Source organism: Poecilia reticulata, linkage group LG18, assembly GCF_000633615.1.
Source record: "Poecilia reticulata strain Guanapo linkage group LG18, Guppy_female_1.0+MT, whole genome shotgun sequence".
Lineage (NCBI taxonomy): Eukaryota > Metazoa > Chordata > Actinopteri > Cyprinodontiformes > Poeciliidae > Poecilia > Poecilia reticulata.
Window position 1 is genome coordinate 7,393,071 of NC_024348.1, and position 11,770 is coordinate 7,404,840.

The window sequence follows — 11,770 nt, forward strand, 5'->3', positions numbered from 1 at the left end:
TATATATATTGATTCGCATTTTAATTTATCATAATTTATTTTTAAACCAAGAAGTAAACTTTCCAAAAGAAGCTCTACGTACATTATCTTATTTTTTGCCTCTTGCACAAACATTGCAAAACTGCAAGGAGAAACAACATGCATGTCTGAGAGGAGACTGCGCAACGAAGCTGCGCTCTTTATACTGTATATTCTGTTTTGCTCCAGATTGTCAAGTTTGCAGCCTAACAAAAATAAACTAATTTAACTTACCAGCCATGACGAAGAAGAGGTTTGAGCTCCGTGGAAATATTTTAGGGGAAAAAAAAGGAAGTGCGGTTCGCCCTGTCCGGGTGAATTTGGACTCAAATGTGTCTCGATAGTTTAAGTTTCACTTTAGCTCTGGCGGCTAAAGTGAACCATTTCCTGTAGAACACAAGGCTACAGGAGGGGCGTGTGCTACGTCATAATAACGAGTGTGTTTAACGTGGAATGCAGGTTTTGTTGTTGTTTTTTGCAATTTTAGCAAGCACCCCATAAATGAATCTAAATACCTGCCCACATGAAGAAAAAAGTGTAATAATTAATCGTTATCCTCTATGATCGCAGAAATGTTTTTGTATAGATCAAAATTTCTAAGTTTATATGATCACAGAATCACTTAGTTCAACAAGTCGCTCTAACCAAATAACTATCATAGTGTAAAACATTGAACTGTCTATTGTTTGTTAACGATAGTTTATCTTTTTGTTTGTCTAAAGAATAATTCCCAGTTCGACCTTAAAATGTCAAACTCCCTTTGTGGGGAAAATAAGTGTCTATGGTGGGGGGGGGGGGGGGGGGGGACATTTTGATATCGACGTCAGTAGTTAAAGTTAAAATATATTTCTTTAATACTGCATTACAAGGTAGGAAGGCTTTTAATGAGATTATCACTATTTTAATACTTTGTCGCCACCTAGTGAGAAAGTTATGACACTACAGAGAACAGTGATGCAGTTCAGTCTGATTTAGGACTAAAGATTTGCTGCTAACCTTATTTAGTCAACAAAAAGTTTCACTTGGAAACATTTGCTCCAAGGTTTATATTTGACAATATATAGATATTGATCTGCTTTGAATGATGACATTTAATCACACAACTGTTATCTTCAAGGTTCGATTTATAAGGCCTTCGGGAATCTTCAGTGTGGGCCTTAAGTTTTCATACATAGAAATTATAAACCTTTTATACTGGACAACCGTTTTTCCTTTTTGTGGAACTCTGTGTAATCGCTGCACGTCTTGGACCACTTCATTGTTGATCTGCAACATTTCCAGTTTTCTGAAACTTACAAATCAGTTTTGCCACAGTGTCATGTGTGATGCTCGTTCCATGTTTTCTGTTAAAGTTTCGTGCAACCACGCGACTTCTTCCTGATCCGGCTATTAGAGTAATTCCTTTGCTCTTTTGTCAAACGCATCTTCTTGGGTATCTGAAATATTAAAGAAATATACATTTCACATTCTCCTATGTATGGAAGCTTATTACGCACCCTGTAGAGAGCCACAGAAAGCTGTAGTAGTCAGATTTGACCCACATGTCCAACATGTTTTGTTGCTCACCTACATAGCTTTTTGTACTTCTTGAAGCTTTCTTTCGGCTTATCCGTCTTTCATAAAGGCAAGATTTGTGGTGTTAATGCATAATTATCATCCTATGAACAAATTCTCCCACCTGAATTTTGGATCTCAGCTCTTGAAGTTTCCCCTTGACTGCCTTATTTTCTCGCCTGGCCTGTCAGCTAAGGTAGACCGGTATGTTATGGGAAACAAATACTCGGCACGTTTCTTTTTTCACCATGTGTTCTTTTCTTTCCACTTCACAATTACGCACTACTCTGTGTTGGTCTGTTACATAAAATCCCGCTAAAATTCATTGAAATGTCTGACTGCAATGTTCCAAATTGTGAAAAAGACACTGCATTTTTCCACATCCCACATACAGTGTGTGTGTGTGAAAGCTTCGGACATGTTGACATGGTTCTTATATGAACCTGAACATGTCCGTTATGTAACTAGGTGAGCCTCTGCCTCATACCTGTGTGCTGTCCAGAGCAGGTACTTCAGATGTGCTCCAAGAGGAAAATGTTAACCATTGACCAGGCCAACACACCCATGAGACAAACAAACTCTGTCCCTGTGTGAGAGCTACTATTAACTATTACTATCATTACATAAATACAGACGCGCTCATAAAGGTTTGCCGAACACAAGCCAGCTGTTTAATGTTGCTACGGTAACTAATTGTTGGTTGAGCTGTGAATTGTGATTTTAAGATTAGGCCGATCCAGAGAGTCAGGAGGGGGGGAGGGTTTGGGTTTATGAGTAACTGTGCTCCCTGTGTCACGGTTTGCTCTTTAGTGCAGTCATTCCATCTCATAAAGCAGGAATCACCTGTCAGAGACGACAAGACCGACTGCTTCAGGTGAGGAGGGTGAGTACAAATAATCTGCTATTTAAGATAAAAGTTCAAAGTGTGTCTAGAAATGTGAAGTTATATGGCTGGGTTAATTGGTGAGAGTCTGTTCCAGACATAATGGAGCCTTAACTGGTCCATCATGGGGAAGCTAGAGCTGACCCAACTAGTAAATGCTTCCATCTGTCTATGTTTCAACCCTCACCTTTGGTCATTGGATATGGATCATGGTCGAAAAAGGTAATAGGGAGGATAAAGAGGGTCAAAAGGAGTCTGTTGGGGTCTTTGATTATTCCAGGCATGTCCCACTGGTAGGAGATCTCAAGCAGACCCTCTATAAATCTCTTCTGAAATTATGTTTGGATCTTTCAGAATGAGCTGAGACTTGTCAGTGGAGAAGTGTCTCCTAAACATGCTAGCATCCTGACCTTATCTCAGGTGGATAGGTGGACATATAACCTACAGATTGATAGAATGAGTAGAAATGAAACAGAATCATTACTCCCACACAGGGATAATCAATTCACAAAGGACTGTCAAAGAGAAATGAGGAAGCAGTCTGGTACACGTTGAAAGGGAACCACCACACAGCTAATCTTTTAAAAGTGAAACTTTTGTGAACCCTGTGAACCCTGGAAAAAAAAAGAACAGTGGAGCAAAACCAAGGTGGTGTCCGTCGTAAACTTGAAAGCACAAGTTTACGACGGACAGATGAGGTTTTTGCTAGGACATTACTGAGCTTCTCATAGATCTGTGGTGCCAGGTTACCTTCCCCAGAAAAAACAATAAAGCCAGTCTGCTTTAAGACTTTGAAGCTTTTTGTGTGAAGTAGAGATTATTCATTGGGTTCTTCATGTGGATGCACTGGTGTTATGTCAGGATTGTTATTATAGGAATATAGCCTCAGTAAACACTGGGTGTGCCAGAATAACCGACAATAATAAACACTCCAAGGACACTCATTACTGTTGAGTGTGTGAAAACCTAAACGAAAGGAAAGACATGTGTATCTTTGGCGTATTTACATGTTCACCTAAAGCTAACGATGAAAGATATATTTTTTTAACTGTTGCCTCTTCCATCTGTTTTTTTTATCAAACCGGCTCATTTCTTGTCCAACAGATAAAGCGACACATAAGCTAAAATGCTCCCAGAGAAGCAGCTCCAGTGCAGCATCTGTCTACAGGTGTTTACTGACCCAGTGACCACTCCCTGTGGACACAACTTCTGCCTAGTCTGCATCGGGCAGGTGTGGGACAGCAGTGACGACTGCCAGTGCCCCGCCTGCAACAAGACGTTCGCCTCCAGGCCTGACATAAGCGTCAACACGGCCTTCAAAGAGCTGGCAGACACTTTAAGGCAAATGATCGTCTGCTCCTCGGCTTCACCTCTGTCTGCAGCCCAGCCGGGCGAAGTCGTGTGTGACGTGTGCGCCGCCACCTCCCTGCAGGTGAGGGCCCACAAGTCGTGCCTGGTGTGTCTGACGTCGTACTGCGAGGCCCACCTGGAGCCACACCGGACCGTGGCCACGCTGAAGCTGCACAAGCTGATGGAGCCGGTGAAGAACCTGCAGGACAGGATGTGCAAGAAGCACGAGCGGCTGCTGGAGATGTTCTGCAGGATGGAGCAGATGTGCGTCTGCCAGTTCTGCACCGAGACGGAGCACAAAGACCACCGGGCGGTGACAATGGAGGACGAGAGCAAGGAGAGGAAGGTATCAGGAGACGGGGATTATAAAAAGCTGCAGGCAATAAGAACCTATGAAGGCCAGAAGTGATGATGGGATCGTAATGTTCTTACAAGTGTTATGCAGGAAATTACCCAAACTGAACATAGCGCATGAAGTAGTCTGTCAACACAATATAAGCTAAAAATTCAACTTTATCATATTAAGGGAAGTTGTACCATATTGTGGTCTAATTAATGTGTGGCGATGGTTCATCCTGTAATCGGTAGGTTGCTGGTTCAACTCCTCATTCCATATGTCTCCATCATTGAAGACACTTACCTGCTGGTGGTAGACAGAGGCCGGCTGTGGCTACTATCCTGTAGCTTACTATCATCTGTATGTGAAAGACGAAAGACTGAATGTAGCATGAAGCACTTTGGGGTCTTCTAGATTTGATAAAGCGCTGTACAAGTACATGTACTGGCTGTTTACCATTTACCATCAGTTTGTAACTCAGTGATACACAGACTGCAGTGCCAACCCAGCCCATCTTTTACATAAATAAACAAGTAAATATGTTCTGTCCATTTAGGTTCACATGAAGCAAACGCAGGCAGATTTTCAGCAGATGATCCAGGAGCGGCAAAAGAAGATTGAGGAGATAAAAAACTGTCTGAAGCTGAGCGCAGTAAGTGACGATGGAGAAACTAAACCTCAACCTCTAACTGAAACAGGGACTCCAGTGACGTTACTCTAAAAAATTTTTCCCACTTTTATGGGATTTGACTAAGGGCTTTGTGAAGTGCTGGTCTTTTTTTTCTTACCTTTGTAGTTTTAGTCACATCATGCCTGACTTTTTCAAATACAAAATGGCGGCATTGGCTGCTGGTTATTGTCCCAGAGCCTTTTTGACCGCGTTATAAACCGGGCAAATTGAGATATCCACAAAAGATATGCTTTAACCAAGACAAAGTGTTGTGTTAAACAAAACCCTGCTCTAAACATTGCACCTTGGTGTTTTCCTTTAGTAGAAATTAATATTTATTTCATCACTGGAAACTTGTCCAAGGTGAACCAAAATCAAAACTTACATCTTACTTCATTTCTTGAAATCAAGCGCTAACGTGTTTGGTGCTTTCCAGCTGAGTGCTGAGAAGGAGAAGAAGGAGAGCGACAGTCTCTTCACATCGCTGATCAACTCCACGAAGGAGAGACAAGCCGAGGCTAATGCAGAAATAGAGGAAAGGCAGAGAGCGGCAGAGAAGAGGGCAGAGGAGCTGATCGGTGATCTGCAGCAGGAAATCGCTGAGCTGCAGAGGAGGAACACTGAGCTAAACGAGCTGGAAAACACAGACGACCACCTGCACCTCCTGCAGGTTAGCGTCAACCTCAGGCTGTGATGATGGGAAGCAAATTTTTAGAACCCGGATATAAAAAAAAAAAAAGCTGTGCTGGTTACTAGTGTAGGATCAGTCAGGAGGAAAGCACAGCATTTTGGTGATCATTTTTGATTAATGAACTAATTGTTTTCTTTTTTTTTTTTACCATTATCAGAAACTGCCCTCGCTTGTGTCACCTCCACCTACCAACAGGGAGTGGTCAGAAACCAGGATCTACCCTGAACTTTGCGTTGGAACGGTGAGGAGAGCTCTTTCCAGACTGGATAACACTTTAAGGAAAGACCTGGATATCTTTAAGAAAGAAGGTAAGCTACACGCATCGTTACGGAAAAGAGTTTAAACATCATTTAGGATGAAATCACGTGTGTATGTGGTAGATCCAATCATTTTTCTATCATGTATTCATGGTAGCGAACTTTCCTCTGATTCTTTGCTCTACGTTTATAATACTGCCTAAGGTAAGCATGATGGCATGAATGACCTAAAACCAGGCGGCCATCTTGGCTGAATAATAATTAGCTACAACTTTTAATACTTTTAATTAGCTTTAGTTTAAAAACATCAATCCACAAACACATACAGGGTTGGCAGTTTGCTTTGAAGCACAAGCTTCAGATTATTTAGGCTCTCGCCTTGTTAGACCTAATGATGAGACGCTGGCGCTCTTTTTGCCCATATCTGGTACAGTGGTTGACTGGTCCACACACTGTGCACCTCATCTCTGGGGCCCACTGTTGCTCCGAAACCCCTTGCAGTTTGGCCTGGGACTGTTCATGTACCCAGTTTCCGTGTGTGGCCACGAGGAGGCACTGCAGGGGTCTTTGGGGTGGAGAGGCTATGTACTGGCAGCAGGAGAATCACACGTCCTACTCCTCTGTAAGAGTAGGACGTGTCAAGGGACTAGCCATGTCCCTTGACATGGCTAGTCCCATGTCAAGGGACTAGCCAGTTGCAGTAGCTGAACGCAGAAAGTTGCAATAAAGCAACTTTCTACAATTCCTAGAAGAATCTCTAAGCTACTGCAGGAGACGCTTCACACTGACCTGGTGTACACTCACATGTACACAAACACACACACGTATGATTATTTTTTTAATTGGGGTGTTTATTTGTTGTTTGGAATTTGCTATAATGTCTTTTTGTTACCTATTGTGGGGCAGTTTTGGGTGATTTGCACACAAACACAGTTTTTCGGGGGGGATGATTGTGACCAATGTATATTGGTGATTGACCAATATACATTGGTCAATGTATGTTGACCAATGTATATTGGTCAATATACATTGACCAATATACATTGGTATATTGGTATACCAATGTATATTGGTTTTTACCAATATACATTGGTCAATCACCCTAACTGATGTTTTTGGGAATGTGTGGGAAACCGGAGCACCCGGAGAAAACTGACACTAAATTTGTCTAAAATCTAAGTAGAGGGTTTGTAAATCATTCAGTACTAACCTGCACACTGTTTTCTAGTTGCGTATTTTAGTAGTCTCCTGGCGTTTCTCCCATTTTTGTGGTTTCCTGAGACTCAAAGTGTGTCAATTCTTTTTTTCCCCAACCGAAGCTTTTGGCTGAGGCGCCTGTCATTGTTTCTATAAAGTGATTTAGCTCTTCGGGAGATGCATCAGGTACCTCGATGTCCTCTGACGGGGTTTCCTCAAAGAGACGGACCAAATCCTTGGATGCCGGGTCAGAGATGTTGTTTACAGGAGCAGCGTCTTTCTCATTTGGTTCTTGACGCTTTGCCACTTTTCTTTTGGGAGGTCCTAACTCATCTCTTTCTTGAAGCTCAGTTTTCAGATGTTCCAGCTCCGTTTTGTAATCAATCTCACAGCCACAGTACATTTGTTGGAAGTCAGCCAGGAATTTTTGGAGATCGTCCTTCTCTGCTCCAAGTTCGTTGATAATCTTGAGGTTGCTCATTATTTTCTGTAAATAAGCTTCCATCTCTTTCTCTGTCCCCTGCTGATATATTGGATCTTGCTCTCTTAGAGCAGAAAGTTCTTCTTTATATCTAATTTTAAGTTCCTGGTAAGAAACTTTGATCTGCTCCAGTTCACTTTGGAGATGTTTTCTTGCCTCTTTGGATTGCTGCAGGGAAGAGAACTCTTGTCCCATTTTCTGACTCAGATTGTCCTTTTCTGCTCTGAGTTCCTTAATAAGCTGAAGGTCTTTCTTTTCTCTTTCCAAATGTGCTTCTTTCTCATGATTCATCTCAAGYTGATAACCTTCTGCTTTCTGTCTCAGTCCAGAAACATCTTCTTCATACCTCAGGCTGAGTTCTTGGAACGAAACCGTAATCTGCTCCAGCTGACTTTGCAGACATCTCTCCGTTTCCTGCAGGCAGGCGATCTCTTTGGACATTTGCTCTTGGAGATTGTTCTTCTCTTCTCTCAGATTTTCAAAGAGCTTTTGGTCCTGCTTGAGTTTCTCTTCATAAAACATATCCGTGTTGACCTGCAGTTTCTCCTCACGAATGTCGGCTTCATATTTTGACTGAAGCTTTTCGTAGCGAGCCTTGATCTCGTCCAGCTCTTGTTGGAGGGTGTCGCTTTTCTTTTTTTCTGCCTGGATCTGYGACATAAACTCTTCCTCTTTGACAATATGAGCAACCTTCAGTTGCTCCAAGTCCTGCTGCAGCAGCCTTTTGCTCTTGCGTTTTATGTCGCTGTGTACTTGGGAAGCGATAATGGCAGGGTTGAGCGCCTCTGGATTGGTAAACTTTTCCACTGCCAGTAATTCTCTCTTCATCTCTTTGCCCTTCTTGATGTACATGTCCTTGAGATTTTTCTCCTTCTGCAACTCATATTTCATATTATCCAGTTCTCTCTGCAAGGAAACTACCTTTTGGTTCTCCTCCATCCGTCTTGCTCTCGCCGTTTCCACAAGAGACCTAAGTCTCTGGGCCTCAAACCAGTCTTGGTGATTTGATACAGCTCCCCAACGCCTTCTTATCGCACTGTTGGTGTAAAGTGGCCTTTGATGGGACATGCTGGACAAAACGTCTGTTCAGATTAAGTCTTGATCAGCGTTCAACTTCAAAAGCGCTTTGCGTAAGTCTGAACTTGTCAGTGGTGTAGCAAGCAATGACAAGAAGGTAGAAGTTTGCTACATATAAAAAACAGTGATGATGACATCACAAGTGACTGTTGTCATGACATCATAGAATTTGATGACGTCAAAGTCCTCAGACTTTGATGTCTTTAGAATGTTGTTGTGTGAAAACATCAACATTCAGGAAAACAGGATTTCATGGATTATGAAAAAAGAGCTCTTTTAACACTCTGATTACCTGAAACTGTAAAATAATTGTTTCATTTCTTGATTTATTTGTATTTTAGTTGGGATTGGCTAATAATTTATTGAAGGCTTTTTCTTTTTTTTAAACGTTTTTATTAGGAGTGCCGGTAAGTGTTCTTGGTTAGTATCATACCAAAAGTAAAAAAGTTTTCTCATGTTTTTTTCCAAAAAGTTGTTAAACTTTGAAATGCCAAAAAAAATTTAAAAATTGCTTTGTCGGTGCATCATTGCTACATTTCAATCTTCTCAATGTCCACAAATAATTTAATTGTATTATACCGATTTAAAAAAGTATTTAATAAAGTTTTTTTATTATTTCTTTTGACAGAGATGAGGAGGATGCAAAAATATGCAGGTATGAACACAAATCTTTGTTTTCTATTAATCTTATTAATGAAGCCCAGAAAGTCATGTCTTTTCTTCCTTATATCCTACTATATTGGTATTATGTCTCTTGCTCTTTGAAGTTCTTTTTTTATTGAAAGCCTCCAATTAAATATTTTAAATTACCTCATGCCTGTGAGCTCATTTTAACCTAATTTTAAAGACCAACAAGGTGAACAACAGATTAGAACAGAAGAACATGTACTGGAATTTTACATAGTAGTCTCTCGTAGGTTTCAACTTCCTTCAGGTAACCTGTGATACTGATGATTGTGATGATAAACTTTGGGTATACTAATCATAGTCTGGAAGGAGACAATAAATTTTGACCGGTGTGTCCACAGTGGATGTGGTGTTGGACCCAGACACAGCCCATCCAAACATCGTCCTGTCCCCTGATGGAAAGCAGGCGGGCCGAGGCGAGCTGCTGCACCTTGTTCCTGACATTCCCCAACGCTTTGACCCGGTTATCTGCGTTCTGAGCAAGAAAGGCTTCCGGTCTGGGAGGTTCTACTTTCAGGTAGATCGGTTTGATCAACACAAAGCGACGCCAGGCCCGTTGATGACACACCAATGCTTAAAAAGTTGTTCTCCTAACTAGGTTGCGGTTGGAAATAAGACCTTCTGGGACCTGGGCGTGGTCAAAGAGTCCATCAACAGGAAGGGTATGATCACCTCCACCCCAGACAATGGCTACTGGACGGTGCGTTTGAGGAACGCCAGTGAGTACCGGGCCCTGGACTCACCTTCCGTCCTGCTTCAACTCCAGATGAGGCCCAAGACCATCGGAGTGTTCACAGATTACGAAGAAGGCATGGTTTCGTTCTTTGACGTGGATGACAGATCGCACATCTACACCTTCACCGGGTGTTTGTTCTCAGAGAGGATTTTCCCTTTCTTCAGCCCAGGAGTTTTTGACCACGGGAAAAATACAGAGCCGCTGATTATCACAGCCGTCAGTCACGAAACTTGAAGGTGTTCAGTTTGGATCAAATGTGAAGCAAAACAAGTCTGGTTTAAGACTCCAAGATTTGGTGTAAGAGTCCAACCCGACCAATCTCGGGTTGGCTTGACATTTCCGCTTCCAAACTGCAAAGTTTATGCTGACACATAAACTGTCAAACAAAAGTTAGTTAAAAACAAGATAATTATTGGAATATTATTGATGTCTTCATCAATATCCTCTGTCAGTCTTCCCTGTGGATACAAACAGTGACCAGTAGAGATGACCAGTTAAACAATGACTTAGTAAAATGATGAATGACATGAACCAATAATGCTGATGATATCCTTGGTAAATGTTCAGATTTTACTTTTACAACATCATCATTGATCCTCAAATGTGCTGAAACTAATTATATTTTTTTCACTCAAATGTTCTACATTCTTCGGTTATTGTCACCACTAGTAAAATAGGTAAAAAGTCTTAGAATAAATTTATATTTTATGATGAACAGCATGTGACTCTATAGTGTTCCACAGACTATGTGAATTTGTCTGAATCAATATTGGATGGGAAATTGTAATAATTTATGTAATAAAGTGCTTCTAAAACCTGAGTGGTTTGCAGTTGTGTCTGATTTACAGGTTATTTTGTCTTATTGGTTTCAACTGTCTGATGGATTAATCATTTTTGTCAATTATTAAAACACCTCTACTTTGTGGACAAAATGAGTGATTACTATGTTTTTGTAATCACTCATTTTGTAATTACTACAAAATGAGTGATTATTATGTTTTTTTTCTTAAGATAGACTTAACAACACCAAGTCTCACAAATTATTGTAACTTCCAAAGCATTTTTGCATCAAAACTCGTAATTTCTCAGGTTCTGTAAAATATTTGTGTTAAAATATTTAATGTATAGTTTTCTAAGATTTTTAGCTCATTTAGAAGATAACGTACACATTTTATAAACTAATCTTTAGACATTTGATCAGTAGCAGTCCCAGAAAATAAAGGAGGAAACGACTAACAAGTGCAACAGCGCTTCTTTGTGGACAGAAGAAACTTCTCAAAGATGTTAAATGGGAAGAGCGGAATTTGTCTTCAAGTCTTTCTTTCACTTTCTACTGTATGTTCAAATCCCGACATGATGCATAACTGTAAAGGTATAAAAATACAATAACACCCTGTTGTAACTTTAATTGAGTCATTATTTTTGTCCCCTTTATAGCTATTTTTTAATACATTTATGTGAGAAATAAATAGACACAGATACTACTTGCTGTATCTTCTCTGTCAGTTAATAAGTAATGTAAATAGTTGTGATGTCCATATATGTCTAAGTTTATTTGTACCGATTATGAAGAAATTGACTTTATTTCTAAAATAGTCATGCAAATTATGGGACCACCAGAACTTATAATGCCAAGTATATTTAGTTAGCATTTATTACGGAGCACATTAAACATTTATTAATGCTGTAGCCAATATGACACATTCTCTGTTAAAATAAATTTCCAAATAAACGTCAAACTCAGGAAACGTTCAATCTTTGTGTGCAGTTTCAATATGTGGCCACAGGAGGCAGTCGAGTCCCCTAATCTTCAGGCGTCTTGTACGCAGGCG

The 11,770-nt window shown here is 40.6% G+C and overlaps 2 protein-coding genes across 4 annotated transcripts in view; one reads left to right on the forward strand and one right to left on the reverse strand.

The window, feature by feature from the left end:
• LOC103480383 (GTPase IMAP family member 7-like) overlaps window positions 1–8,580 on the reverse strand; it is a 9,806-nt gene extending 1,226 nt beyond the window's left edge. The window contains exons 1-2 of one of the 3 annotated variants that reach the window (XM_008435306.1): window positions 6,971–8,580; window positions 1,382–1,454 (exon numbers count right to left, since the gene is read on the reverse strand). In XM_008435306.1, the coding sequence (XP_008433528.1) occupies window positions 6,998–8,506 (1,509 nt within the window). In that variant the 5' untranslated portion in view covers window positions 8,507–8,580 and the 3' untranslated portion in view covers window positions 1,382–1,454; window positions 6,971–6,997. Of the gene's footprint in view, window positions 1–252; window positions 422–1,381; window positions 1,455–6,970 lie in introns of those variants that run through there. The other 2 variants (XM_008435307.2, XM_008435305.1) reach the window with 2 other exon arrangements.
• LOC103480382 (E3 ubiquitin-protein ligase TRIM39-like) lies at window positions 2,366–10,751 on the forward strand. The gene is made up of 8 exons (XM_008435304.2): window positions 2,366–2,455; window positions 3,560–4,151; window positions 4,699–4,794; window positions 5,249–5,482; window positions 5,661–5,811; window positions 9,144–9,170; window positions 9,544–9,719; window positions 9,801–10,751. The coding sequence occupies exons 2-8, from the start codon at window positions 3,582–3,584 to the stop codon at window positions 10,170–10,172; spliced, it is 1,626 nt and encodes a 541-aa protein (XP_008433526.1). The 5' UTR covers window positions 2,366–2,455; window positions 3,560–3,581; the 3' UTR covers window positions 10,173–10,751.
• Window positions 10,752–11,770: the final 1,019 nt, after the last annotated feature.

Excerpts from the sequence above, each read along its gene's own strand:
- LOC103480382 (XM_008435304.2), top strand. The coding sequence starts at position 3,582 with ATGCTCCCAGAGAAGCAGCTCCAGTGCAGCATCTGTCTACAGGTGTTT. Across the intron at positions 9,171-9,543 it reads GAGGATGCAAAAATATGCAG|TGGATGTGGTGTTGGACCCA; the intron begins GTATGAACACAA and ends GTGTGTCCACAG. Across the intron at positions 9,720-9,800 it reads CTGGGAGGTTCTACTTTCAG|GTTGCGGTTGGAAATAAGAC; the intron begins GTAGATCGGTTT and ends TCTCCTAACTAG.